Source organism: Camelus ferus, chromosome 12 (genome assembly GCF_009834535.1).
Source record: "Camelus ferus isolate YT-003-E chromosome 12, BCGSAC_Cfer_1.0, whole genome shotgun sequence".
Lineage (NCBI taxonomy): Eukaryota > Metazoa > Chordata > Mammalia > Artiodactyla > Camelidae > Camelus > Camelus ferus.
The window spans coordinates 56,767,496-56,794,610 of NC_045707.1; the positions used below are offsets into that span (position 1 = coordinate 56,767,496).

General features: G+C 35.5%; 1 protein-coding gene and 1 long non-coding RNA gene across 3 annotated transcripts in view; one reads left to right on the plus strand and one right to left on the minus strand.

The window, feature by feature from the left end:
- The window catches only part of LOC116667789, a 325,717-nt gene extending 322,313 nt beyond the window's left edge, over positions 1 to 3,404 (minus strand). Inside the window, exon 1 of the long non-coding RNA XR_004324865.1 lies at positions 3,008 to 3,404. This is a non-coding gene — a long non-coding RNA (uncharacterized LOC116667789). The remainder of the gene's footprint in view (positions 1 to 3,007) is intronic.
- The window catches only part of PPFIA2 (PTPRF interacting protein alpha 2), a 389,252-nt gene that overhangs the window by 48,108 nt on the left and 314,029 nt on the right, over positions 1 to 27,115 (plus strand). For both annotated transcript variants that reach the window (XM_006189282.3, XM_032493818.1), the window contains exon 3: positions 24,965 to 25,018. In XM_006189282.3, coding sequence (XP_006189344.1) covers positions 24,965 to 25,018 — 54 coding nt within the window. The remainder of the gene's footprint in view (positions 1 to 24,964; positions 25,019 to 27,115) is intronic.

A 27,115-nucleotide genomic window follows, 5' to 3' on the forward strand; every position in this document is an offset into this window, starting at 1 on the left:
TTTGAAAGGTGAAAAGTACAAATTTGGAATTCATTGACGCATGTAGATAGTCTTTAAAAGTTATGGAACTGGAATTGGACAAAAACCCCTGGAGAAAAAGTGTAGAGAAAGAAGGAGGAGGTCTCCAGACTGAACCCTGGGAACCCCTGTGTCTGATCTCAGGCTGCCATAATACTATAGTCTGGGTGACTTAAACAACAGCATTTATTTCTTTTATTTCTTGGGAAGTCCAAGATCAAGATGCCGGCAGATTTGGTTCTTGCTGAGGGCCCTTTCCCTGACTTGGCAGACATCTGCCTTTTCTCTGTGTCCTCAAAGGGAGGAGAGAGCGAGAGCTTTGGTGTTACTCCTCTTCTTAGGACACTAATTCCATTATGAGAGCTTCACCCTCTTGCTTCATCCAAAGCTAATCATGTCCTCAAAGCTCTACCTCCTGATACCATCACTGTGAGGATTAGACTCCAACACGTGAATTTGAGAGTGACATAAACAGTCAGTTCATAACAACTGGCCTTTAGAGTTTTGTTTGACGAGGATAAACTAGAGAAATAGGAATAAAACCCAGAGACCGTAGTGTCACTAGAGCCCTCCCTCCCATAAAACCTTTTTTGTGGTTTTATAGCGTACCTTGGCTAAAACCCCCAAATCCTTAGTGTGTTCTATAAATCTCAGTGTTTTGAAAAAGGATGTGAACAACTCCAGGAAATGCTACTGACAGGTAGTAAAATGGACTTAAATAATTTGGTGATGTCAGCAAGACTGGCTTCCCCAGAGTGGTAGTTTTTGAAGCTAGGCAGGAGTGCCTGGACTGGGCTGTACTTAAAGGTGGCGGGAACTAGTGGTGACGACATTATAATTTTGGCTGTCAACGGCAAGAGAGAAACAGAGTAGTCACTGGGAAAGAAAATGGACTGAGGAAAGATTCATTTAGGCAGGGACATGCTACAGCACGTTTGTCCATCAAAGGTCTGTGTGTGCATAACTACACCAGCTTGCAAAATCTGGGCTAGAGTGTGGCACTCACTAGACAAGAGTAGTCCCAGTGCCATTTATGGGACTGGTGGGGGTGGTCTCCGACGAGAAGCTGCAGCAGCCCAGGTGTCTGCCAGCTGCCCTATTTTTCCTATTCTTACTCAGCGACCAGCTGCTAGAAGCAAGTGATAGGAAATTCCTGCTTACAGCCCACGTTTTCTCTCACTTTCTCAAGTTACCAGTCTGATGCTTTTTCTCTTTCTCTTTCCTTACTTACCCAACTCTCGTAAATCTAAGCTTTCAGCCACATTCTTTTGTATTCTTTTTACCGTCCTAGAATATATACAGCTTACTCTTGTGAGGTTAATTGAAATCAGAAAAAGACTTCAGTTCAGGGTTTATCAGAAGAACAGTTACGCGATGAAATGAAGCATAAGTAATAAGCCTCTATTTAGATAGTTTTAATGGATAACCTCATTTCTATTTTTACAACACTGAAGGAGAAAAATGGTAGATTAGGCAGTGATTGATATTTATTTACTGAGCACTGACTATATTTAATATGCTGTTGTAAGTGCTTTATGTGAAATATGTCATTTAAATTTCACAATAACCCATTAAGTCAGCTATTATTTTCATCCTCATTTTATAGATAAAAAAAGAGGTTAAGTGACTTAATTAAGATCGTACATTTTAGAAGTCTTGGAGACAGGAGTTTGGAGACAGGAGTTCACTCAAGTAATCTGACCCAAAGCCTAGGCTGAGGCATCAAAAAATGATATGGATGAATGTCCAAGCAGAGTTCCAGCATCCCAGAGATGGTGCCCTAGATCCTTCTAAATGCATGGATCAGTTTAACCCAAGCCCCAAAAAGGAAGGAATCGTGTCTTTGTCTAACACTTATAAGCAGTAGTAATAGCAGCAGCTACAGAAGCTGCACTTAGTAAGAGCTGAACTTTGCTGAATGGTGACTAAGTGCCAGAATTGTCCCAACCACTCGTAGCATTTTGATTTAATCTTAAACATAATGTCCAGTACCAGAAGTGGAACTAGTAATTTTTTATATACTGATACAAATTGTTTTGAAACACATTTTCTAGAACCATACTTTGAAATGTGAAAAAAAACAAACCAACCTTTGGACAGAGAACATTTTCAGGTTCCATATTTTATTCTTATAAACAATAAGAACCTTTATTCCTTATAGAAATAAGCTTATCATTTACTTTTTCACAAGCTATGACAAATTTTATATTTGGCAGAAGAAAACATCTTTAAAAAGCCTAAAAATAGGAATTTGAACTTTTCTTTAAAATTTGCAAATGCTAGACAGTGAGTAGACCGTGGCCTTCAATGAACAAGTGTAATTTTTCAAAACATTTTCACTTACATGTCAAGTGTGATCTTTGTTGTTACTCTTACCGTTACATAAGTTTATCTTTGCTTTTCAAATGAGGTAACTGTGGTCCTTACAGACTAGCCTCAAATAATTTTTGTGGCAAACCCAGAATTAACTAGACAGCAAAGACAGGACATCCAATTTTTTTTTTTTTCCTTGTCATTTTGACCCTTACTCAGGGACTTTACTGGCAGCATTGAACAACCCTGTGGACACAAGAGGTGTCCCCAAAGAGTGCAAAAAACATCACCCTCCCAAGACCCGGAGCCATTTCTAAAAACAACCAGAAGAAAGAAAGACTCAGACAAATCCCCTGAGAGCTGCAATTGTTGGTAAGACCCTGGCCACCAACGGAGTGCCACTCACATTTCTGTCCAGTCATATTTTTGTCGCCCTCCAACCTGACTGTTGCCAACCCAAGTTCTTAGGACACAAGAGACAGTTAAGAAGGCAAAAGCCATCCTGGGAAAGGATCAACTATCAATCAGTACTCGAAAGCAAATTCACAAGTCAGTTCAAAGATTCAATTCTCACACTTGTTTTTTGGCCTGCCAGTCTGACAACCTGAAGCTTTACTCTCCTCTCTCCACCAGGCATCACAGATAGAAATCTGTCTTTGATAAAAAAAAATCTTACCGTTTGCTGTCTTCTGCCAGTTTCCCCCAGGCTTCTGCAGGCTCTGGAACAAGTGGGATGTCCCCCGCTGGCCTTGTCCTGGTCTCCAGAAACACATGAGGAGGAGGGAACGTGGTTTTCCCTCGACTCCTTTCAGGGAGTGCTTGCCCGAGGCCCCCTTTTCTCTAGGACGCCTCGTAAACGGAAAAGTGTATCCAGGTTGAAAGTTCTCTCTGTGGCCGCCGTAATTCAAGGTTATCTCGGGTAAAGGTTAACCTGCTTGTTCAGCCTCAGAACAAAATTTTCTTCACCTGACGCTTCATGCTTGACCCAAGTCCGGCTTAAGCCGGACCCCGTCTGACCCGGAACCAGTCCCGGTTCTACCGCCTCAGCGGTCCGACCCTGGACCCGGCCCCCGTTTCTAAGTGGGACCCAGTCTGACCCTGCACTCGGCCCCGTTTCTAAATTGGACCCAGTCCGGCTTCAGCAGGTTTCCAGACGGAGCCTCGACACTTGAGATGCATTTAAACGCCGTCCGGAAGCTCCTCCGGCAAAAAGCTGCGGAGGCTCCTGGAGGGACGACCCGCAGGCTCCTGAGGCGGCGAGGAGGCAGCGAGCCCAGGGGCTCAGCAGGTACCCCGGCTGGTCGCTCTTGGCTCCTGGGCCCTCAGGGGTCTCCTTTGGCTCCCTCTTCTCACACTAAGAGCTGTTAGAAGATAAACTGAGGCATACCAAACATGTGAGTTTGTATGAGCAAAAGTCGATTCAAGTGGAGCAGCATGCAGTCTAGCAAACTAGAAAGGCGCTCCGGGGAGCCGTTCAAAATGAGACATAGACAGAAGGGAGCGGGAACAAGTTGAATAAACTAGGCCGAAGCCACACTAGTTGCAGCAGAGTTACTTTCCTTTAAGGGAGGGCAGGGATCTCTCAGGCAGATTACTTAACTAAGGCTGATCGGGCAGTTCCTGACTGGTCTAAGATACCGTCTCTGGGAGAGCCAACACTAAGTTAAGTCTCCTCAGTTTAGTGACGGGCTTAGCTTAGACGACGCCATTTGAGGCCTGTTGTCTTGTTTTAAACAAAGGATATATAATTCTTTTCTAATGCAGTATTAAGTAGAGAAATACAACTTGGGAAAACAAAAGCAGGAAAAGATATTTTGCTGACTCTCATACAGCTAAGATAGACTACGTGGGGGCAAAAATAACGGGACCTTTATGCTTATACTTCCTACACGCCCTCCACTACTTTTCAAGTGCTGGGCATTACCAGGTGTTATAGGACTGATTTCCCAGCAAAGGGGATGCCTACATGCTAAACAACATTATTGGTTCCCGCTTTTCTTCTTTGGTGACTCCTTATCCACAGACTATATTCAGCTTGTAAACACGATCAGATCTTGTCCATCCTGAAAAACAAACCTCTGGTGCTGGAAATGCAGATTTGCATTCCCAGACCCTCTGAATCAGAAATATTTGGATGAAGTGTGGGATCTGGCTTTTTAATCAGTTTTCCAGGCTACTCTTTGCTCACAGAGATTTGAAACTGAGTAACAAGGTAAAATTAGCAGGCCTGAGTGACTGATTAGCTGTGACAGAGAAAGGAAATTGTCCAGGGATTCCACAAGGTTTGATTGGGGTGATGAAGGATTGTGTTATGAACTGAGGTGTGAGGGACAATTGAAAAGGCAAGATGAACACTTCAGTTTGGACATATTATGTTTGAGATTTCTGGGTGATAGTAAGCACCAGGACAGATCAAGATTTAGGAATCATCAGTATATATTATTGTTGGTGGTTGTGGCTCTATAGATGAATTAGATTATCCAAAGGAATCACAGAACAAGAAGACAGATGGACCAAGGATCGAATCCTGTGGAAAATCAAGGGAGCTCAGGAAAAGGGGCCTCCATGAAGTCTGAGAAGGGGTGATCGTGGGGATAAGAGTGGAACTAGAAGAAACTCCAGTATTTTTATGGAAAAAAAATTTCATGGATTAAAATTTAAGGAGTGAAAATTCACCCCTGTTATAACAATATTCACATCTAAGAATAATCTTATTTAGCAACATATTTAGATCATTGTGCCCTTGACAAGATAAGATTCAGAATAATTGTAGAAGCAGAAACAGGTTTGGAATTTAATGATCAGTAAAGATATGGAGAGAGAAAAATGTGTACTATTCCTATAAGATGGTCTAAAAATAGAAGGAGAGGCAGGGAGATACCTGGGGGATGATTCAAGGCTAACAAATGTATATTCAGAGACAATAATTAATATTCCTTAAAGTTATAAGGCTAATACTCACCGTGATGATAAAATTCACTAAAAGTAAGCTGTTATGTTTATAGAATCATCTCAGAATTCAGTAATTTGTTTTTCCTTTCATTTTAATTGCACTTAACTAACCTACACCTGACTCTAATAATCAAAGCAGAAGCTGACTTTTGTTTTAGGGTCTATTTCATAATGTTTAATGTATACATTCTCTACAAAAGCTTATGTTGCTAGTATGAATAAGGTAATTTTACCATTACACAATTTTTGTTATACAAAATGTTCATGATAAATATTGAAAAAACTTTAAATCAAGAAGAAAATATCTCTGCCAAAAGGCATGTTTACATAATTTTAAAATCATTAAAAATGTAAATAATCTTTATATATTATTATGTTTATTTTTAAAAACATAAACAGAGTAGGGTCTGATAACCCTACATTTTTAAACTGCTATTCAGAAAAATCAAATTCAAATCAGTAGTCAGTTGGTCCTGTTTTATCTTTGAGGATGAATTTGCCCATTAAAAAAGGTTTATACACTATATAGTAACTTATAGTTTCTTGAATCCTGTAATGTTTTATTTCTGTGGCTTTGATTCTGTATATCCTTTGACAGTAGAATGTCTGATCTAAAGGCTTTTCTGACTTAGAAGAAATAACTCTGCTTTTCAAAACTACTTAAGGATAGCAAATATCTTAGCTCTACGAATATTTATAATAAACTCTCCTGTGCTCAAAGGTATTTTCTTACAATATATGGTAATTATCATGGAACATGCTTTAGATAACTTACATCCAGACTACTCAAGGCACTACTTTAAAGAAGAAAAAGAATGAATCTTTATTTCCATAATAGTGTTTGTGTGTGTGTGCGTGTGTGTGTGTGTGTACAAGTGTGTGCATATATATATGAAAAGGACTAGGTAGGTTGAAATTAATAACACCTCTAAACTGTACATTCCATACATCACCCCTCCACAGGCACAGAAAATGCCTAAAAGTTATGCAAATTAATTTGCAACAAAGAATTTACCTCAAGTTATAAAGAAAATGTTTTTTTCCCTCAGGGTCCTAAATATTCATATTCCTTCCTCTGATGCTTTATCCACAAGAATCCTACATAAAAATATCTCCTCTCTTAGAAGCAAATATTTTCAGCCTTTGGCCTACTAAATCAGAAACTCTGAATTTTTGTCATCTTCATGTTTTCCTCCTGGAATACGGTTATCCATGGTGGCATTCATGTAAATATATTTTATGTGACTTATTTTAAAATGTCCCTCAACTAATTTATCTGAATAGGATTATTCTTATCATATTGGTTACAGTATTCGGTATTGCAGGTTCCAAATATACATAAATTTGTTTAAAAAATTAATGTCAGATACTTCCTTGATTGATTATTCTAACCTGATTTGAACTAAAATAGTATATTCATCCAGTCACTCATATTTATTCAGTGCCTAACATATGTAGACATTGATCCAGGAGTTGGAAATTGATCAGTGAATGAAACAAGGTCTTGGCTTTGAGGTAACACCCTGAATAGTAAATGGGAGAGCATTTGTACATTTTGGAAGTTTTTATTGATTGATTTTCTTTTTACTAAAGAGAACCCATGTATTCTTAAGAGTTTCTAAGTAAATATTATTACTGAAAAGTGTAAATTGTCTTTTTCTAAATAATGTAAATCTAAATCCAATAGTGTGATACAATTATGTATAGATTTTTCAGAGGGAGTGGCCTATAAATTCTTCATAATTATAAATATAACTTATTTAATTTCTTTGCTTTCCTTTTTCTTTCCTTCCTCAAACTAACTGGATATGTCTCCCTAAGTCTGAGCTGAGAGTTGTTACAAGGGAAGAGAATTGTAACTAGAATAAATAATTATATTTTGTCAATCAGTTTTTAAATAATTTATCATATAGCATAGCATTTAGCAAATCAGAATAGCTTAATGTCTTAAAAAAGTATTTACTGAGAAATTATCTTGCTTGGAATGTACACTTTCTAACAAGACCTCCCAATTGAGAGGGAGGGGAAAACAGATCTTCCTTTTTATGTTTAATTTGTTATACAATTGAAACATGTTCATTAAATAAAATTTAGAAATTCAGAGGAAAATCTACATTTTCTATGTAAGCTTGCTACTTCTCTCATTAGGTAATATCAATGATTTATTTTAATAACAACAAAAAAAGTGATTCTAGATTCATAATAAACCCAGATTTAAGATTAAAATCACTTACTTTCACATACAAAAAAACTTGCTTCTTAAGAGAAAAAATATTCAAGGTCAAATGGTAGAACTCTATTTCCTTTTAAGTGTATAAAGTTTTAGGATAAAAGAGTATCTTTTCAGCTAGTGGGAGAAAACCAGCAGGAGATCAAATAGGACAGGACTAATTGGACCCCATTTTAATAGGTTAACTTTTTTATTGCCTGTTTAAAAAAAAAATAATCTGTCCATAAAATCTTTAATTCCTTTCCTGAGAGAAGAGTTCATGATATGGCTTAATAAATTCCTTGATCGATAATGAATTCTGAAGAAATAAAAATACAGTAAATATGTATTATAAGCAAAAAGTTTTGTTGAAGCCAATATATACAGGAAAACTTCAAAAGACCACACTTAATTATAGGTCTCAATTGAACCTGCAAAAATATTGTGAGATCTGTTCACCTTGATTTATGTTCTGCTTAATAAGAGAAGCCTGGTTGCTTCATGGTTTTATAAGTCAAATACGCAAGATTGATGTGCAAATATGCACTTTGCAAAATCTTTTTCCTTACTATTCATTCAGTCACAATGTCTCCTGATGAAATTATGCTACCACATTCTTTGTGTTTGGATTATGAGAGTGGAGAACCTGCAGGCCACATACCTGGTAGAAGTGAAAAGCCAGCTTTTTTCCCCTTAACAATATGTAATTCAAAATAAAACAAAACACATCAAAGCAATTTTCAATGACTATTGTTGTTGCTACTACTGCTACTGAATGCTACTAACAGCTAACCCTTATTTGCACTGGCTATGTGCAATCATTTACGCTCCTATCAGTCATGTGAGGCAGGTATTATTATCGCATGAGTTTCATATATGAGACACTAAAACACAGAAATGTTAAGTAACTAATCCAATGTTACATCAGTGGTAAAGTCAACATTTGAAACTAAGTATTCTGGCTTTAAAGCTCATATTTCTAAATAAGCTATGTAACCCCATATATTAATACTAACACAAAACTGTATGACACAAAGCCACAATGTTTTGAAATTAAATTAGCTTCTTTGTTGGTTTTCTGATTGCAAAATTCTGGATAAATTATTTTTTCATTTTGGCGGACCCTGCTTGTTCAGACAATTATATAACAACACTGGGAATTAGGAATGAGGTCAGGGAGCTGCCTAAGGAAATTAGAGTTGAAGAATATAAAGTGCAAAACCATTTAGAGGAAACAAATCAATGGACGTGTAGTGGTGATCACTTGAGCAGAAAGATACGTTTTCTAAGGAAAATATATTTTAGACTAGCATGTATGTGTGTGCAGATTGAGACTGGATCATTTATAAATGCTCCTATGGGGGGAATTCTTTCCATGGGGTTTGAAGAATATCATATGCTTTCTAGTGCCTCCTCAAAAGGATGCCTTTAAATTGCCTTATTTATTACTAAACCACTAGGTAGAAATGAATTGGATATATATGTTCATATTTTTATTATGTGGTCAGACATTGAATGAGGAGTATTTTTAATCTGCGTTGTAAAATAGGTTAAAAATAAAGTGTGAGTCATCTGCTATGATGATTCAGCAGCTAAAAATCACAGTGCTTTTTGAACATTCGTTTGTGTCAATATGACTGAGTCATTCATACATAATTGCTTTTTCTTTATAGGATTCCATATCATAACTGATAGTTACATGACTTAAGGTATCAAAACTCAACATAGTAGTAATCATCACAAAAGTGATTTTCTTAGAAATTTAAGGATCCTTAAATATACAGAAATGGCCAAGACAACAGAAATGTGTGTGGAAGAAGATATATTGTAAGCTCTGCAAACTTTTTTATGATTCATACTGATAATTGTTCATAACAATGCAGGCAATCAGTTGATAACTTGGTATTTTCCCCCAACATCCCTTTGCTTTTAGAAATATAATTAGAGTTGTACAAATGCTTAAAAACCAGAACAAGAAAAATCCTTATTTCTTTTGTTGATTCATTGGTGTAAAAATTTTAATTCTGTGAAATATTTGTATTTTATAATGAGCCATTATATGGAAAATATTATTAGAAATATATGATAAGTTTAGTTCTTATAGTATCTATTCCTGTAATAAACAATTATAGTTTTGTAAAACATCTAACCAACTGACTTAAAACAACAACATTTATTATTTTACGGTCTCTGTGGGTAGAGATTTAGTGTAATTTAGCTGTGTCCTCGGACTCAGGGTCTCTCACAAGGCTGCAAAGTGTTGCTCAGGGTTGCAGCCATCTCAATCTCAAATAGGGAAAGAGTGGCTTCTGAGTTCATATACGTGAGCTCACAGACTTTATTTCCTGGCTGGTTGTTGGCATGAGACATTAGTTTCTTGCCATGTGGACCTTCCCGTAGGGATATTTGTAATATGGCAGCTTCCCCAGAGGATTGAGAGAGTATGAGTGAGAGAGAGAGAGAGAGAGAGGTCACAATTTTTTTAACCTGATTTCAGAAGTGACATCCCTAAGGGGTGAGTATAGCTCAGTGGTAGAGCATGTACTTAGCATGCATGAGGTCCTGGGTTCAATCCCCAGTACCTCCATTTAAAAAAATTAATAAATAAAAATAGAAGTGACATCCCATCAACTTTGACCATATTTTCATTAGGTCCAGCCCACACTCAAGGGGGATGGATTACACAAGGGCATGAAATTTAGGAGATGGGATCACTGAGAGCTGTTTTAGATTCTTTCTACCACAGTTTTCAAAGATAGCTTAAACAATATTGCAAAATAAATGAGAAGTATCTTTTCTTCTCTTTCCGTTTTTGATAATGTCCTTCTTTATAGAATTCTCTCCTTGGGTGTTACTTCTGGTCTGAAATGACTCATCTCCTTCTCACGACTGAATAAAGTTTGCTTTGGGCTATTATCCACCAATAGGTACTTGTCAAAGTAATCTTATTTTATGAGCAAGACATTTGGCAAATGCATTGAGGACAATGAAAGAATGGGTAACTTAATGTACTTCTTCCCATTGAGTTTGCACTTGAGATGCTTAAGATTGGGTAGAATTTGTGGAAATGATTCACTTGGTGTTAGTGACTAATTCCAATAATGTGTTATCTTTTAATTATGCCTTACATTTCAGTGCTTTAGAATAGAAGAAAAATACATAATGGGAGAATATCAGGTACTGGGACCTGAAAGGGGTTACTTTTTAGTAGAGGTCTTCAGAAGGCCTTGCTACCATCATGTAGGCAACTGTCTACTCCAAGCCTCCTTCCATGGCTTTGGGGATTTTTTGAATCAATATATTTATTGAGAACCTATAGAACAGAGAGAGGTAGATAAATCTCTACTAAGGGAGTTGGGAAGAAAACACATAGAATGATAATATAAGGCAATATATATGTGAAAATAAATATAATGGAAATTCAGTGGATAGAGAAATCACTCCTGGCTGAGCTGGTCAAGAAAGCACTGGTTGTTTTGAATCTGTGATACCCTTTAGATCCTGTAATTCAGGCAAGCCTTCTCTGGCTTACATTTTTAATATCCTGTTGTACTACGTTGAATAATGGTTCCCCAAAGGTGTTCACGTTTTAACTCCCAGAACCTGCAAATAAGTTACCTAACATGGTAAACAGGACTTTATAGACATATTTAAGGATCTTGAGATGGAAAGATTGTTCTGAGTTATTTGGGTGGGTCCAGTGTAATCATAAGAGTCCTTATAAGAGGAAGGCAAGAGGGTTAGAGACAGGAAAAGGAGATGTGAAAATATAACCAGAAATTAGAGTGAAGCTCTTTGAAGATGGAGAGTGGACCATAAGCCAAGGACCATAGGTTGCCTTTAGAAGTTGGAAAAAGCAATAAAAGAGATTCTCCACTGAAGTCTCCAGAAGGAACACAGCCCTGCCAACACTTTGGTTTTCAAATTTCTGGCCTCTAAAACTGTGAGAAAATACATTTGTGTTGTTTTAAGTCACTGAATTTGTAGTAATCCATTAAAGCAGCCATAGGAAATTAATGTACTCTTTATACCCTGGGATTCACCTCATATACCTCCAGGTGCTATATTATCTTAAACCTTCTAGGTGGTCCTCTTGGGTCAACAACATTTCAGATTGCCTTTCTTCTTGTGTAGCCCACATCTGGTCTTCAGAATGTGTGTGTGTGTGTGTTGTGTGTGTGTGTGTGTGTGTGTGTGTGTGTGTGTGTGTGTGTGTTGGGGTTAGGAAGTGAGAAAATTCCTGATCTTTGGTTCCCATGTCTGAAGATACCACATATCTTGAAAAACAAAGATACTGTGCTATACACAAAGAAGACAACAAATGTTGATGAAGATATAGATAAATCAGAACCCTTGTATACTGTTGGTGGGAATGCACAATAGTGCAGCCTATGTGAAAAACAGTATAGAGATTCCTCAAAAAATTAAACATAGAAGTACCATATAATCCAGCAATCCCACTTCTAGGTATTTATCCAAAAGAATTTAAATTAGGACCTCAAAAAGATTTTAGCACCTCCATGTTCATTGCAACACTGTTCACAGCAGCTGAGATGTGGAAAAGGTCTAAATGGATGAATGGGTAAAGAAAAAAATAATATGTGTACACGTATATATACACACACATATATGCACAATGGAATGTTATACAACCTTTAAAATGTTCCTGCAAAATACAACATGGATGAATCTTGAGGATATTGTGCTAAGTAAAATAAGCCAGTCATAGAAGGGTAAATTCTGCATGATACCACTTACATGAAGTATCTAAAGTAGTCAAAATCATAGAAGCAGAAAGTAGTGGTTTCCAGGGACTGCAGAGGGGGGGAAATGAGGAGATGCTAACCAATAGGTATAAAGTGTCAGTTAAGCAAAATGAGTAAGTCTAGAGACCTGCTGTACAACATTGCATCTACAGTTAATAGTAGATGTGCAGTTACAAATTTATTAAGTTACAATTTAAAATATTTAAAATATGTATGTATAATAAACAGATATTTCTAATATATATCTAACTATGTATCTCTCTTACTAAATGTTATGTATTAAGCCAATTAACATAGTTTTAAGGTAATTATGAGAAGCTGGTAAGAAAGCAGAGGAAATATTTTAAAATTCATTAAATTCACACTTCCAGAAAAGTTTGGCAAAGGATTTTCATCTAACTATTAAGTTAGTTGTGCATTGTGCAGTTACAGATTTATTAAGAGGATAGATCTCATGTTAAATGTGCTTATTATATGTATACATAATTATATATGTACTTTTTCCTACCTAATATGTCAATAATGCCCCCATTAAGAGAAGATGTTTTCAATTCTGACAGAACCTTTCTTTGCAATATTTTAGCAAGACCTGGTGCAGTTCTTTGCTTGAGGATGTGGGAATGCTTGTCACCATAGCATTGTTCTTGGCCTTTGGGCCAAGCTAAATTTGAGAAGAATTCCAACTTTAATATTAGATTATATATAGCTACTACATTATGTATTCAAAATTCACAATCTAGTTTTGAGGATGCTGGAGGCAAAGGAATAAAAACTAATCTACCATTAAAAAGTAACTGCAAGCAGTTCTTTGCATGCTATGGTGTTAACTGAAACCAGTGCATCTCAGAACCAGAGTAACTGTGTCCTTGCTTTACCCAGCAACTGAGTTGCCACAGAACTTTGCAAACCAGGACATGGTTCTTATACTCACCAGATTTGGTTAACACAGTGAGGACTATTTGCATTTGCTGTTTGGGTGGCTTCATTTAAGAGAGTGAGTCATTTTTTTTTTTTTTTTTTGCCACTGCACTCATCTCAAGATTTGGAATTCTTACCTGGCTGTGTGGCTCAGTTGAATGTTCTCATTTACATCTGGGAGGAATAATAAATAAGGAGATATCGGTTCCAGAAATACTAAGGAAAGGAGAGATCTGAATATAAAATATTCCAATCTTATTATATATATGTAATATATATATATTTTAATTTACTGTATCTTATAAATCAAAGCATATTTATTATAAACTTTGAAACTTGTTTTTTTTTTTGAAACTTGTTCAGTTCAAAAGAAGAAAAAGAGACTGTTTATAGAACATATGCTGACTACAGAACATTCTGTCATTGACTCTAAATCTCCAGGTTGCAAGACTCTCATATTATGCTATATAATCTCAGTTAGTTTGGTAGCATAAGATCAGTGCATTTTATACTCTTATTTCAGTCAGTTTCATTTCCTTTTATTTAATAGTATTTTGAGAATGTGATATTGATATTGCAAATATTGATTCATATCAGAATCCTGGTAGCATCAATTGACACAGAGCTGCTTTGAAGAAAAATAGAGAAATTATATGTCCTCTTGCTATTTCTGGTTACCATTATACTTGTCATTCTTTATTTCGAAAACAGAAGAAATAGGAAATGAACTTAAAATTTACCTCTTGAGATTTAGAACTTGACAAATTTTTTCTTAAAGAAAATAGGAATGTAAAGGGAATTTGTCAGTACATTCCTTAGATTCAAATTAGACATCTTTCTGAAATTTTTGCATATCTGATTTTAGAAAAATGCTTCTCATTACTGTTTTATCAATTTCTCTACCAGATTCCTCCATGGCTACTATTTCCAAAATTAAGGTATTATCATGAAATACTTAATAGTTAGTTGAAAATCCTTTGCCAAACTTTTCTGGAAGTGTGAATTTAATGAATTTTAAAATATTTCCTCTGCTTTCCTACCAGCTTCTCATAATTACCTTAAAACTATGTTAATTGGCTTAATACATAACATTTAGTAAGAGAGATACATAGTTAGATATATATTAGAAATATCTGTTTATTATACATACATATTTTAAATAAACTATTTGCTCTGTTTTTGTTTTCAGTTCACAAGCAATTCTTCCTTGCAGTTATTTATAAATTAAAATGATTCATTGCTTTTAGTAACCAAAGTCAATGGTATTGCAGATAATAGTTGGGAAAGACAGATATATTTTATCCTTTCCTCTAAAAAAGTCACCTAAGGATAATTTCCAGTTTCTTTTTTTAACCGACTAAAAATTTTAGGCTATTATTAAAACCTGATTTTTAAAAAGGGTAGGGTATTGTATTTTTTCCTACTTATTTACTTGTGTTGTGAGTCAGATAGGGAAAGATCAAGCATCAAATAATTGAAGGTTTAATTGTAAATTAAGATCCTAGTAATTGAGCCTCTGACTCTGAACCAGCAAAGGCTGATAGATAGATGAGGCACATAAAGCAATTTCTCCAAGGTCACACAGCTAATAAGTAGTTAAGCTAGGCTTGAAACTTTTCTTGATCACTAAGATATTTCTTCTTGCATGTGTTTTACATTTTGTAGGCTTGAGGTAGAATTAAAAGGCTGCTGACTATCCCTCAGCCAGGGTCTCTTGGGATGGTACCTCTTTTTAATGAAAATATCTGATCATCAGTCTTGTTATCCAGAAGCTGAAATTCAGCAGTAAACTCAAAGATAATCAGCTTCTCAGTGGCTGGTATACACTAACCAAATCCATATATATCCAGAATGAAAGTTTATTAATATAGGATAAGGCGCATTTCAGTAGTCCAGAGTACTATTGTCAGCCAGTCAGCTTGTCTTCTCTTTGTAGGAGATCATGGAAGGCTAAATTCAACATAAATTTATCAAATTCCTTCAATATTCATTGGTCATGCTTTCTAGTAATTATTGAAGAAATAGAGCTGATAAATGCCCCACTGAGTTAATTTAACCTTCAAATGAATGGCAGAGACAGATAAGTAAAATGACAATTATAAAATGATGTGGTAGAGTTACGAGTGCATTAAGTACAAGAAGCTGTGGAAGTAACAGCAGAAATATTACCCCAGCTCAAGGGCCTCAGGAAAGTCTCCTGAGACGAGGTGATGCTTGGGTTGAGTCTCAAAGGGTGAGTAAGATTAATCCAGAAGAGGAGTGTGGCTTTCTAGGCAGAAGGGTCTGTGGTGCAGAAGCATAGAAGTAAGAAGACACTTGACACAAAAATGAAGTACAGGATCATTATGATTGGAGTATAAGGTTTCTTTCGAGGAAGTGGTGAAAGGTGAAATAAGAAAAGCGGTACAAAATTGTATAATGAAAGACCATGCAAAAAGATGCTTGATATTTTTTTCTTCCTAAGAAGAATGGGATCTTATTAAGAATTTTGAGTACAGGAGTGACATACATATATATTTGATTTGAAACACATCATTCTGAAGTAGTGGTTCTTCAACTTTAGCCTGCATCAGACTCACTTGGAGGGTTTGTTTAATGCAGTTTCTGATTCAGCAGGACTGGGGTAAAGCCCCCCCCGCCCAATGCATTTGTAAGTCCCCAGGTGACACTAATGCTACTGGTCTCCAGGTCACACTTTGAGAACCACTTCTCTGAAGAGATCATATAAGGGCAAGAGTAGAAGAATGAACTCAGAACAGATACTATTTTGGAGAAATCCAAGAATTGGGGAAAAGTAAAATGAGGTTTTGAACTAAGGTAATGAATGCAGTGGCTACTGAAAACAGGTAGTAGATTGAGCTAAGCAGATGTTGAGAAGGAAAAATTGACTCACTTGGTATTTGAATACCTGAGTGAGAGAAGATTCTATTGACCTCCAGAATCTCAGTTGGGTGATTGAATGTTTATTGGAAATGCCAACAGAGATAAGTGCTGGTGGAAGAAATTGGATGGAGGCAGTTGGCCAGAGTAATGACAGAGGAAGAGAGGAGATGATGTCTGATTTGGACATATTGAATTTGAGATAATAAGGACCCATTAATGTGTAAAAGTTGGCAAAGAGGAGCAGTGTCTGAGTCAGGATTTAGCAAAAGGTTCCCTTTATCACCTCAGCCATATGGAAGGGAATAGACAAGAAAAAAAAAAGAACAGCACAAAAAAATCATAAAGGCAAGTGCTTCAAAGAGGCTATGCCATGAAAAAGGCAGAACTTTGAATCTCTTTAGCACTTTCTTCAGAAAACCCTATTCCATGCAACATTGTCACAATTATGTTTTTGATATGTAATGGATTTACTGTCTAGGTTTGAGTTTGAGGAGAATACTTTGGAATTAGAAATATATAGCAAAAGTCTTTGGAATTTTAATTTTTGGCTAAATCCAGTGGCATTAATGTTCATATCTGTAAGTCAAATAAGGATATTCTTTTTTCCATCAGAGAATATCCACGTTACCTCAGAAAAATTCTGCTTGCAATTTTATTCATTCCTTCTGTAAATATTGAATAAGTATGTTTTCTCCCAAGTCACTATATAACAAGCCAAGATATCCTCCACATTTTTTCCACGTCTTCACTTAGAAGAGCATAACTGTTAAAAATCATTGCCCCTGTAGTTAGCCTGTGTAGATTTGAAAAACTTATTAGTTGTGTAACCTTTGTCAAGTCATTTAAACTCTTTGAAGACTCAGTTTCATCATCTTTAAAATGGTGAAAACAGTAACAGCTAAAAGAGCTGGGATGCTTTTTAATGAGGCAATGGAGCTCTTAGCATGGCATCTGGTAAACGCTCAATAAATGCTAATAATTATGTTACCCAACCATGGTCTTAGGAGAGACTTACCTAGTATGCACTCAAAAACAAAATACAATATTCGCAATGTAAAATACTCAGACTTACTGTCACCCTATAAAATTTACACCTACAACCCCTGTATGTTGTCATTTTAACACATTCATTCTCTGAATTCTTCCTCTTGTTCTCTGGATCGACATCCTTTCCTACTGAAAGATCCTTGAAGTCAAAGAGCATATCATAGCCTCTGGATTCCATACACCAGCTTCAGTGTGTTGCTTTGTGCATATTTTGCATGCAATATATGTTTGTTAACTAAGTTGTCTTTGTCATTTGGATGCCCTACTAGACTCTGAAGTCTTTGAAAGCTGTGACCTTGACTTATTCAACATCATACTCTCCATGTCCAGCACAGTGCCTCAGTCACAACAGATGCTCAGTCATTCTCACTTAAAGGAATTAATTGTGCGGTTCAAGGAAAATTCACTTTTGGGCTGGACTATGCTCAAAGTAAAAGTGTAGATATTTCCCCCCTTTTTTTTAATTTTAAAGAATGACTACATAGGACTCTTTCTAGCTTCCGTAAGAAAGATTTATACAATTGGTTTTGTGTGTTTCCTGCTTCTTCTCTGCCTCCCAGGAAATTTACCCTGTAAAGTTGCCAAGGAAACACTAACAGCTTAAGTCTGGTAGAGGAGGAAGATGCCTCATTAATAAACTCAGCTTCATTTTTTGGATGCTTGCCTCAAGGAGCTGGTGTTCTGTGATGAAAGATTGTTTCCAATAAGCCTTATGTAAAAAAGCTGATTTTTTTTAAAAGAAATTTTGTTCTCTGACTGTTACTCATTCCCAGTGCTATGTACCTACACACTATGAAATGTTACATAAAAATAAACATTATTGATTTTTAGTTTAATGTATTTGAACTGTTTATTAATGCTCAGCACATATATTAAAGTTTTCAAGCATTGATTTATTTATTGTAAAATGATTATGGTATCAGGTCTTTAATTTGAAGTATTGGCAGTATTTCACCAGAAGATAAATTTAATGTATTATTTATTATCTATTAAATCACTTTGCATATTTTCCTTCTTAGGAACTAGAAACCCTGGGATATATAAAAATGTATTGCCTCAGGATAAGATGATATAGAGTTAAGTGCCTTTTTTTTCAAGGAGGCTATTTTGTTAGAGATTATAGTCGAAAAAATGTACACTGTGCTTGGGGTTTTAACACCTGGGATTTCAAAGCTTCTTTCCAGCATTTGCCAGCTGTTTGATCTTGGGCAAGTCATTCATTAGTTTGTTCATTCAAGCATTCTAAAAAGATTTGTTATGCAAACACCATTGCCTTGAGCCATGTTTAAAGTGATGCATTTATACAGAAATCAGAAGTACTTCATTATTTAAATATTCTGAGCCTTATATATATATATATATATAAGCCTTTTTTATATATATATATATAAGCCTTTTATATATATATATATATATATATATATATATATATATATATATATATACATATATATATATATATATATAAATGATATTACCTGCTTTATTCATTCAGCACCTGTTGGACTCTTGACAGTATTGTTCTTTTACCTTACTCCTTTGGGCTTGGGGTGGTGATGACTTCCAGCTGTTGCTAGTCTCTGTGCTTCACCATTCCCCTGGATTCATTAAACCACCCTTACCTCTATAGAATATCCTCTGATTAAACGCTCTTTTACATTGTTTTTGAGTTTTCCTTCTGTTTCTGGGTGGAACTTTCACTGATTTTGACAGCTAGTTACATTTGCCTTATTTTTGGAACAGCAATGGAGCCAGTGTGTCTGGGTGGCATGAGAGCGAGAGATAATGGCAAAAGACAAGATCAGTGAGATGGCTGAAGCCAGATCATCACAAGGCGTTGTATGGCATAGTAACAAGCTTGTCTTTTATTCTAAGATTAATGGGAAACTGTTGAGGGGTTTGGATCATGGGAGTAATCTGACCTAATCTGCATTTTAAATGGAGAGTTCTGACTGCTATGTGAAGGGTATATGGGGATAGGGAGACAAAAACAGATGCAGGGACAGTAATCAAGAAGATAATTTTTTACCCCAAGGGAGAATATTGTTAATATGGCCCAAGGGATTAGGATGGTAGAAATGTAAGTGATAAGAAATAGTACAATTCAAGCCATATTTTAAAGATAGAATTGGCAGGATTTGCTGATGGATTTGAACTTGAGAAACTGGGTAAATGGGGATGTCAAGATAGACAGTACTAAGATGGAAATTTGGAGGAGGGCTTGAGGTGGTACTCAAGTTTGATTTTGCATTATTAAGACTTAGGTGGCTGTAATACATCCAAGTGGAGGTGTGAGTAGGCAGTGTGAATCTCAGAAGATAAGAGGAATTCAGAATTCATTACCATACATGGTGTTTAAAGCCATGGTATTACATAAAATCATATAGAAGGTGAAACTCAATGAAAACTAAGGGAAGAAGTGTTTTAGGAAGGATGGAGTGGTTAACTGCGTCGAATGTGCCTTAGAATAGAGGTCAATAAAAGTGATGATGGAACATTGACAATTGATTCAGCCAATTAGACGTCATTGGCAACCTTTTTAAGAGAGAGAGCAATGATAGAGTGAGGACGAAAGCCTGGATCAAGAGGGAATAGAACACAAAGGACATTAGGGGGGAATTTTTCCATAAAAGGGATGAGAGAAATGCTTAATTTTGATATTTTTAATATATGAATTTTGTAAACTTCTCTACAAATAAAAAATATCCCACCATATGTTTTTAAAGAAACGAGTTTTAAATACAATCATTTAATTTAAATGGTTGATATTTTACTCTTTTATATTAATTTCCCTGTAGTAATATATTTTTGATTGATTGTTTAGCACATGAAAATGCTCTCTATATTGAAATATAATCACTTTCCTCCAAAAAATTTCCAAAATAGTCCCAAATTATAAATATGCATAAATCAAATTTTAAAATACTCATAGCTGGTAATAATATTGTAATGCATTAAGTATTTTCATATTATATAAAGTGACTTTTTTAAAGAGTAATACTTGAAAACTTGATGTTAACTGTAAATGCAACTATTAGTTTTAAGATGTCCTGGGTCTTACAGCAAGTGCAATGTTAGGTTCCACTGACTTTTAGAATTTTATGTCCTTCATTTTTAGTATATTTGATACCCAAACTGTCTTAACATCTTTTCCTTGACCATAACTGGCTGATTCTACTCTTTAAGGACAAAAATAAGGATCCAGCGATAGCGCTGAGTGAAACCTCAAATCCCAATGCCCTCTTTTTTCCCACCTCCACACAGAGGAAGTAGAACTTACAACATCTGAACTTAATGTCTTACACGGAAAACCACATGATTAATCCCTATAGCTCCATCATTCAAATTGTCTGTCAAATGAAAAATAGGTCAACTTTTAGAGCATGGAGAGGGGGTGTAGTTGGGCAGCAAACAGCATCAGTGCAGCACAATGTGGAGTTCATTTTATACCAGAGCTGAGTTGATACTGATACCCATGCTCCAGGTTGCCCTCATATCTCACTCTGCTTAGAGCTCTGGCACTGATTGCTTCTCTCCATCTGTGATTCTACATTCCCAAGTCTTAAGTCTTCTGATTCACAGGTCAGCCTTGGATTACCAGGTTTCCATCTCAGGTGCAGTGTTCCCCCATATTAAAAGAGATTGATGCTACACAGCTTGTGTCAAGGACTGGCTAATAATCCTATTCAGATATTTGACACCTTGGAGAAGGAAATGAAACTTTCATTACCTGAATTTCCTTTTTAAGAAATGAAGTTGATTACATAATTAATAGATTCCAGTTTATTTGGTTCTATGTAGGTAATATCCGCCCATATAAAAGAGGCCGTGTAATGCTGATATTAAGCAGCAAGTCTTCCCTGAGCAGCAGCGTGTGGGCAGGTGCCAGATTGGCTTGTCACAAGTCCGTAGATTTGATTAGGAAGGAGACATTAAGTCCAAGTGGATTTAAAGAGTATATTACATGTACAGCATAAACAGAGTCACATGGTGTCAGCTCTTCTAGAAGGGCCAGGGCTAGGGTGAGACAAGTAAGGTGCTTAGGACACAAAGTTTAAGGAGTCGTTCAAGTTCAGGATTGTATGAATGCCAGCCTTGTTTTTGCAGGTGTCTAAGAATAAGATGCCTAAGGTATAAAATTTAAGGAGGCACTCACTCTTAGGATCATGTGAGGGCAGGATCAGTACTTGTATGACCCTCAGAATGAGTGCCTCCTTAAGTTTTACACCCTAGTCACATTGCTTCTCTAAGTCTAGTCCTGGCCCTGGTCCCTAGTCCCACAGGACAACACTGAATTGGATGAGCCAGATGACAGACAATAAGAGTGGTGGGCTGCTCTGTTGGGGAGGAGCTCATTCCATACCATCTTAACAGTTTTATATCCTGCTGGTGGATCTGAAGTGGGGAGAGAGAAGTGTAAAGTTTTATGCCTCGTTGGTGCAAGGGAGAATGAGAAAACAGCTATGTGGAAGCTCTTCATAAGACTTGCCTACCTTGTCATGTTCCTAGGAGGCTGACAAAACATTCCACCAAGACCTGAGCCAGCCTTCAGTTTAGCTATGCCTACATGGCCATGTGGATATGTGCAAGGTCACCAGGATGCCAGGGTGTAGCTGCTCCTCTACAACTGGTATTAAAAACATAGCTTTGCAGATAGATAGATAGATAGATAGATAGATAGATAGATAGATAGATAGATAGATAGATATTGTGCCCCCCCTACTTAATAGCTATATGATATTGGGTAAGTTATGTAGACCTTTTAACCTGTTAAGTGAGAAAAGAAATAGCTACTTTATAAGGTTGTTATAACTACCTTATAAAACTGTCTATAATGTATATAAAGTATTTAAAGAGTGCCTACGTGTAGTAAATGTTCAGTAAGTAGTAATTATTGTATTAGCTTTTAAATCTAAATGAACATGTTGTATAACATACTTTTTAAAAATTCCATAACCTAGTAAAACATCAGATTTTATTTTAGATGTTTTAATCAAATAAATGATACTATTACAATACTAAGTTTAAAAACTGTATAGGATATCCATGTTTTTACTTTTTAGTGTCTCCCTTTTTGTTACCTATATAAAAAGACATTTAAATAACAAGGTAGAAACACTTGTCAAAGATTTCAGTTATATTTCATAGATAAAATATTCAACAATCTTCAAAAAGATTGACTCACTTTTAACAATTTTCAGAGTTTCTGAAGGGATTTATTTCACCTATTAATTTTACAGCATAAATGAATTCATGCTCATTCACATCTGAAAATTTCTTTTTTGCATCAAGTGATAGATAAGCGGTGTTTAACTTGGCATCTGTCCAAGTAGGACACACTCTCTCAACTTACATTCAAAATAGAACATAAACTCAAAAAATTGTTTTTAATTAAAAGAATAAACAGAATAAAATAATACATCTGTATTCTCTTTAGAGCCCAGTTCATAATTTCTTTAATTCAACATGTTAAAAACCATAAATACCAATGCCTTTTCCATTCATCTTCTGAATTCTATTGTTCCTTTATTCTTCTCAAGACCATGACTATCATGAAAAGCTTAAACTTTTAAAATCTGAGCTTTGGCCCAACTTTTCTGTGATGGCAAGAAATCGTCATGGTAGAATTTTAATAAGATGACAAAATGCATCAACCAAACTGCTAAGTTTTTCCCTCTGAATTTTCTCTATAATCTCTGATAATATCATGAGTTTCTATTGTTAATAGAATTTCTATGCCTTTGTATGAAGAACAAAATGTATTAACTCAAAATGTACTAAACACCTTTTCTTTCCATTTAAAATGTACTTGGAAGAAAACTTTCATATAAATAGGATTTTTGTCTCAGTCATAACAGGAGTGTTATCAAATAGTGCAAAGGGCTGTGTGTTTTATTTTCTGTGCATCTAATACTTTAGCCATGTTATTACCAAATCTTGTCAGTTCATTCCATGAAATTCTAAAATAAATTTTTAAATTGTATTTTATCTTTGGATTCAAAAGTAATACTAATTTTTTGCCAATTTACAAATACGTTTCAGGCTTAATTTTATTATATATGGACATAACTTATTTAGATTACTTAATAGAAATGTTAAAGAACATGTAAGATCAAATGATTTAGGTGGGTTGATTGTTTATGGTATGCATGGTGTTGGAATAAAAAATTTCAACAGGATGGGAGGGAGGGCCTTTCAAAAACAGACTTAGAGACATGTTAATTAGGATTTTTGAATGTTTGAGAGCCAGAAACTTCAAGTTGGAGGCAGGAAGAACATCTAGTTTCAAACATTGCTCAAATGATAGTGTCAAGGACTTAAGACTACCATTATATCTTCTAGAATCTATATTGCCTTAATTCTCTGGCAGGCTCATAAAACATTTGAAGCAATTTTTATGTTTCTTTTGGAGCTAGAATTGGGGGGAGGGAGGAAGTTCCTCAAAGGGATGCTGGATAGGGAAAATATTATATACAGTATATCCATTATGGAAAAGACAACTTAATTTTCTTGGCAAGCATTCCATGTGATTGTCTTATTAATTATGGTCCTTAATAAATGCATGTATCATCACCCATTGAGTACCTGTTCAAAGTCAGCTTCTTCAGGTGGACACTTTCACTACACTATCCCTTTCTTTTTCACTGCCCTACCTTTACTGTCCTTCATATGCTCATTTCAGCCCCACATTTATCGTTAAGATTCCCCATTTTGAGATACCAGAGAATAACGATGTAATTAAGTCCCAACTGAATCAGTGCATGAGTCTTCTTAATGATATCCAGGTGTTGGCTGATTCTCTGATCATAGATATTTAAATTTCTTTTCCTTCTATCTTTGCTCAATCATCTTTCTTTCATCGTTGATTTCTTGCTGCAACTGTATTTTCCCAGGTTCCTCAACTCTATTCTTTCAGCTAGATGCAAACAGATAAGTGACCAGGGTCACAAGAAAGAAACTTTTTAGCAAAAAAAGTGTAACTTCTCAATGTAGCCTCAAACTGTTATTCAGCTACCTATGAGCAGTTTTTGTTTTTGCTTTTGTTTTGATCTGGGGAGAGTGGGGATGTTTTAAAAATTAAAACAATTGCCAACATTAAAAATCTGGAATTCTAGCTTCTTTTGAAAAAGTCATATGATTAGTAACCCTGAAATCAAAACCCTACAACTGATAAGGCTGAGTTGTAGTTTTCCCTATAAACAGGCACTTTGCTCTCCAGTTTGTCACAGCATCACCCATTTCTCCATTTATGATACTTTTGTCTTCTCCATTTATGATACCTTTGTCTATTATAGTCATTACTCAGGATAATCTACTGTGGTTGCTGACTCAAGACTAGAAATCAATCCTTGTAAAAGAATAGCTAATCTACCCATATCTGTTTTATGTTTTTATCTTCCATGTATAGTAATAGAATTGCTATAGATAATTAGAATTTTTTGTAGGTTAAACATTTTCCATGGGTTTAATATTTTTGCAAATAATATGTTAAATTGCAGTTTTGTTATTTTTTTTTTTCCTGTTCTGCCCTCACTTCAGCTCCTTAGAGAACGAAACATCTGCTTTCCCACATAGAGCCATTTTCTTTGTATATTTCAAGAATAATTAGTGTGTGTTTTTAAAATTTATACATTGTACAGAGTTGGAGAAACTATCTAGATTTTTTTATGCAGCTATTTGTATAGCATTATAGTGTGCAAAATTGTCTCAAAACAAAACAAAATGAAACAGAGCAAAACAAAACAAATGTAGCTGAGTGCCCTAACTTTGAAGCTAAAGAAAATAAAACACTGTGGGACTGGGAAATTCTCCATGCTGTTGAGTAGCATTTTACAATCAACACCTCTCCCCTTTTCAGGATATCGAATCCCTAACAGGAGGGCTGACTGGTTCTAAGGGGGCTGATCCACCGGTAAGTTAGATTCTTCATTAAATTTAACTATTGATGAGTTAAATTATGTGCATACCAGATCATTAGACAGTTACTTGTATACAATTTGTCATACAGGTAACTTTTGGAAATAGTTTCTTTCAAAACTTTGTAGCTATTGCAGTAACTAATACAAAAATGTGAACTTGCTTTAAGCTGTCATTTGATGTTTTAAAAAGTTTTAATAAGTCATAAAATTCATTTCCATATATTGACTCTAACAATAAAAATAAAAGCTTCATTAGAGTATGTACGTACCTTATGTCCTACTGATGTACTACACCAAAAGTTAAAACCTTTTGGAACTTGAGAGTTTAACACTTTAAGTATGTGTAAGATTTTGGTTGGAATATATTTTCTAGTTACTGACAAAAATTATTTTATCAGCCCATTTTTTCACAGTATTGATTCTTGGTATTGCTGTTTCTTCCATGCTTTACCCAGGAAACATCTAGAAAATTAGAGAAAATGCTCTAAAATTTTAAAAGATTATCATTTTTAAGCTATAACAAGATTGATGGTCTAGTGTTGGCATCTTTGTCCTTTTCGTGATGTCTGATTTCAAAAAACATTGAATAAATTAAGATTCCTGCGATTTCATGCTTGAGGCTCAAACATGAGTTCATGGTGTATATTAAAGTAATAAGATTCAATTTATTTCAACAAATAGTCAATGCATAAAATTTTGTCACTGTTTGCTTTGTACTTAGCGCTGTGAGGTTTAGTGTGGAACACGCAGAACCCTGTGTTATCAATTTTTTAGCTATACTTCATCCGGGTATCGAGGTGAAGTACATACTTAGATTAAAATATTGGTGAGATGTTAAAAAGATAACCTTCAATTGTAGCTCTTTCTCTCCTGTCTCATTCTCGTGTGTCTCATGATTCTGTTTAGTCTTCATCAAATTGCTCCTAAACTAGGTGAAACAACACATTTTAGTCCTTTCCCTTCCCTTTATTTTCATTGTCTGAATTTATGCAGGAAAAAAAATGTGTTGTCCTCAGATAGCCGCTTTTATTTAGTCCCAGAACCTATTACATTGCAACATAAGACAAGATGAAATGTCAGTCAGTCCAGCAAGTATACTGTGACAGGATTTATGACCAGCTTATATGTAGGGTGGTGTAGGTGACTGCTTTTGTGATGTCATTTCACCCTGCTGCCTTGCACTGTGTTTGTGCATAGCATTCAGCTTTTATTAGAAGAATAAAACTGTTTCCTTCAAAATACCTCCCTCACTATTTACTAATTCCTGAAAAAATTCTACAGTCAGAGATGTTTGTTTTAAGAGGATTTGTCCCTTGTTCAAAACAAAACACCTCTCTTCTGCAAGTGGACATAAAACTCTTGCCCATTGTTTACCTGTTAAAATAAATTAACAATAAAGGATATGGTAGTGTTTATCATATCCTTTCAAGAAGGCATGTTTCTAAACATGGAAGATTAAGTCAGCATAAAGCCTAGTTATTGAAAGAAACCCCTTGCAGGGGTAAAAGGTCACTGAAAGGATAGAGGTTGTCCTGAAGGCAATCTTAGTCAACTTCATTCCCAAGACCTATAAGTGTGTTTATGTGTCTGTATTTTTATACTACATATATGTGGTTTTTTTCTTTAGATATAATTTCTAATGTTGTGAAGATAAAATTTCTGTTTTGGCCATCCCCTACCATGATGATGGGTATTTTATACTGCTGTCTACATTTTCCTGTTTCAGTGGTTGTGCATTTGTTTTATAACTTTTTGTAAAGTGAAAGACATCATGCAAATGTCAGAGTACATAAGAGCTTAGAAAATCTGGGGTGTTAACAGGACACATGTATTTAGTGTCTCCCATTGTTAAAGAGCTATCAACAGCATATTACTGAGAGCTATGTAATAAAACCACTGTTTAGCCCCCCATAAAGCTTATAAGGTAGTCACAGTATGAAGGTGAAATGGTAGTAGTATCTGGAGTTGCTTCAGTCACTTAAGAATAAGACTGAATGAAGCTTTTATTTTTGCCCCCAAATTAGAAAACTGAAAGTCAGAGTAAATTATGTATAACTTAAGTCCATTTGAGGTTTCATATTATTTTTCCT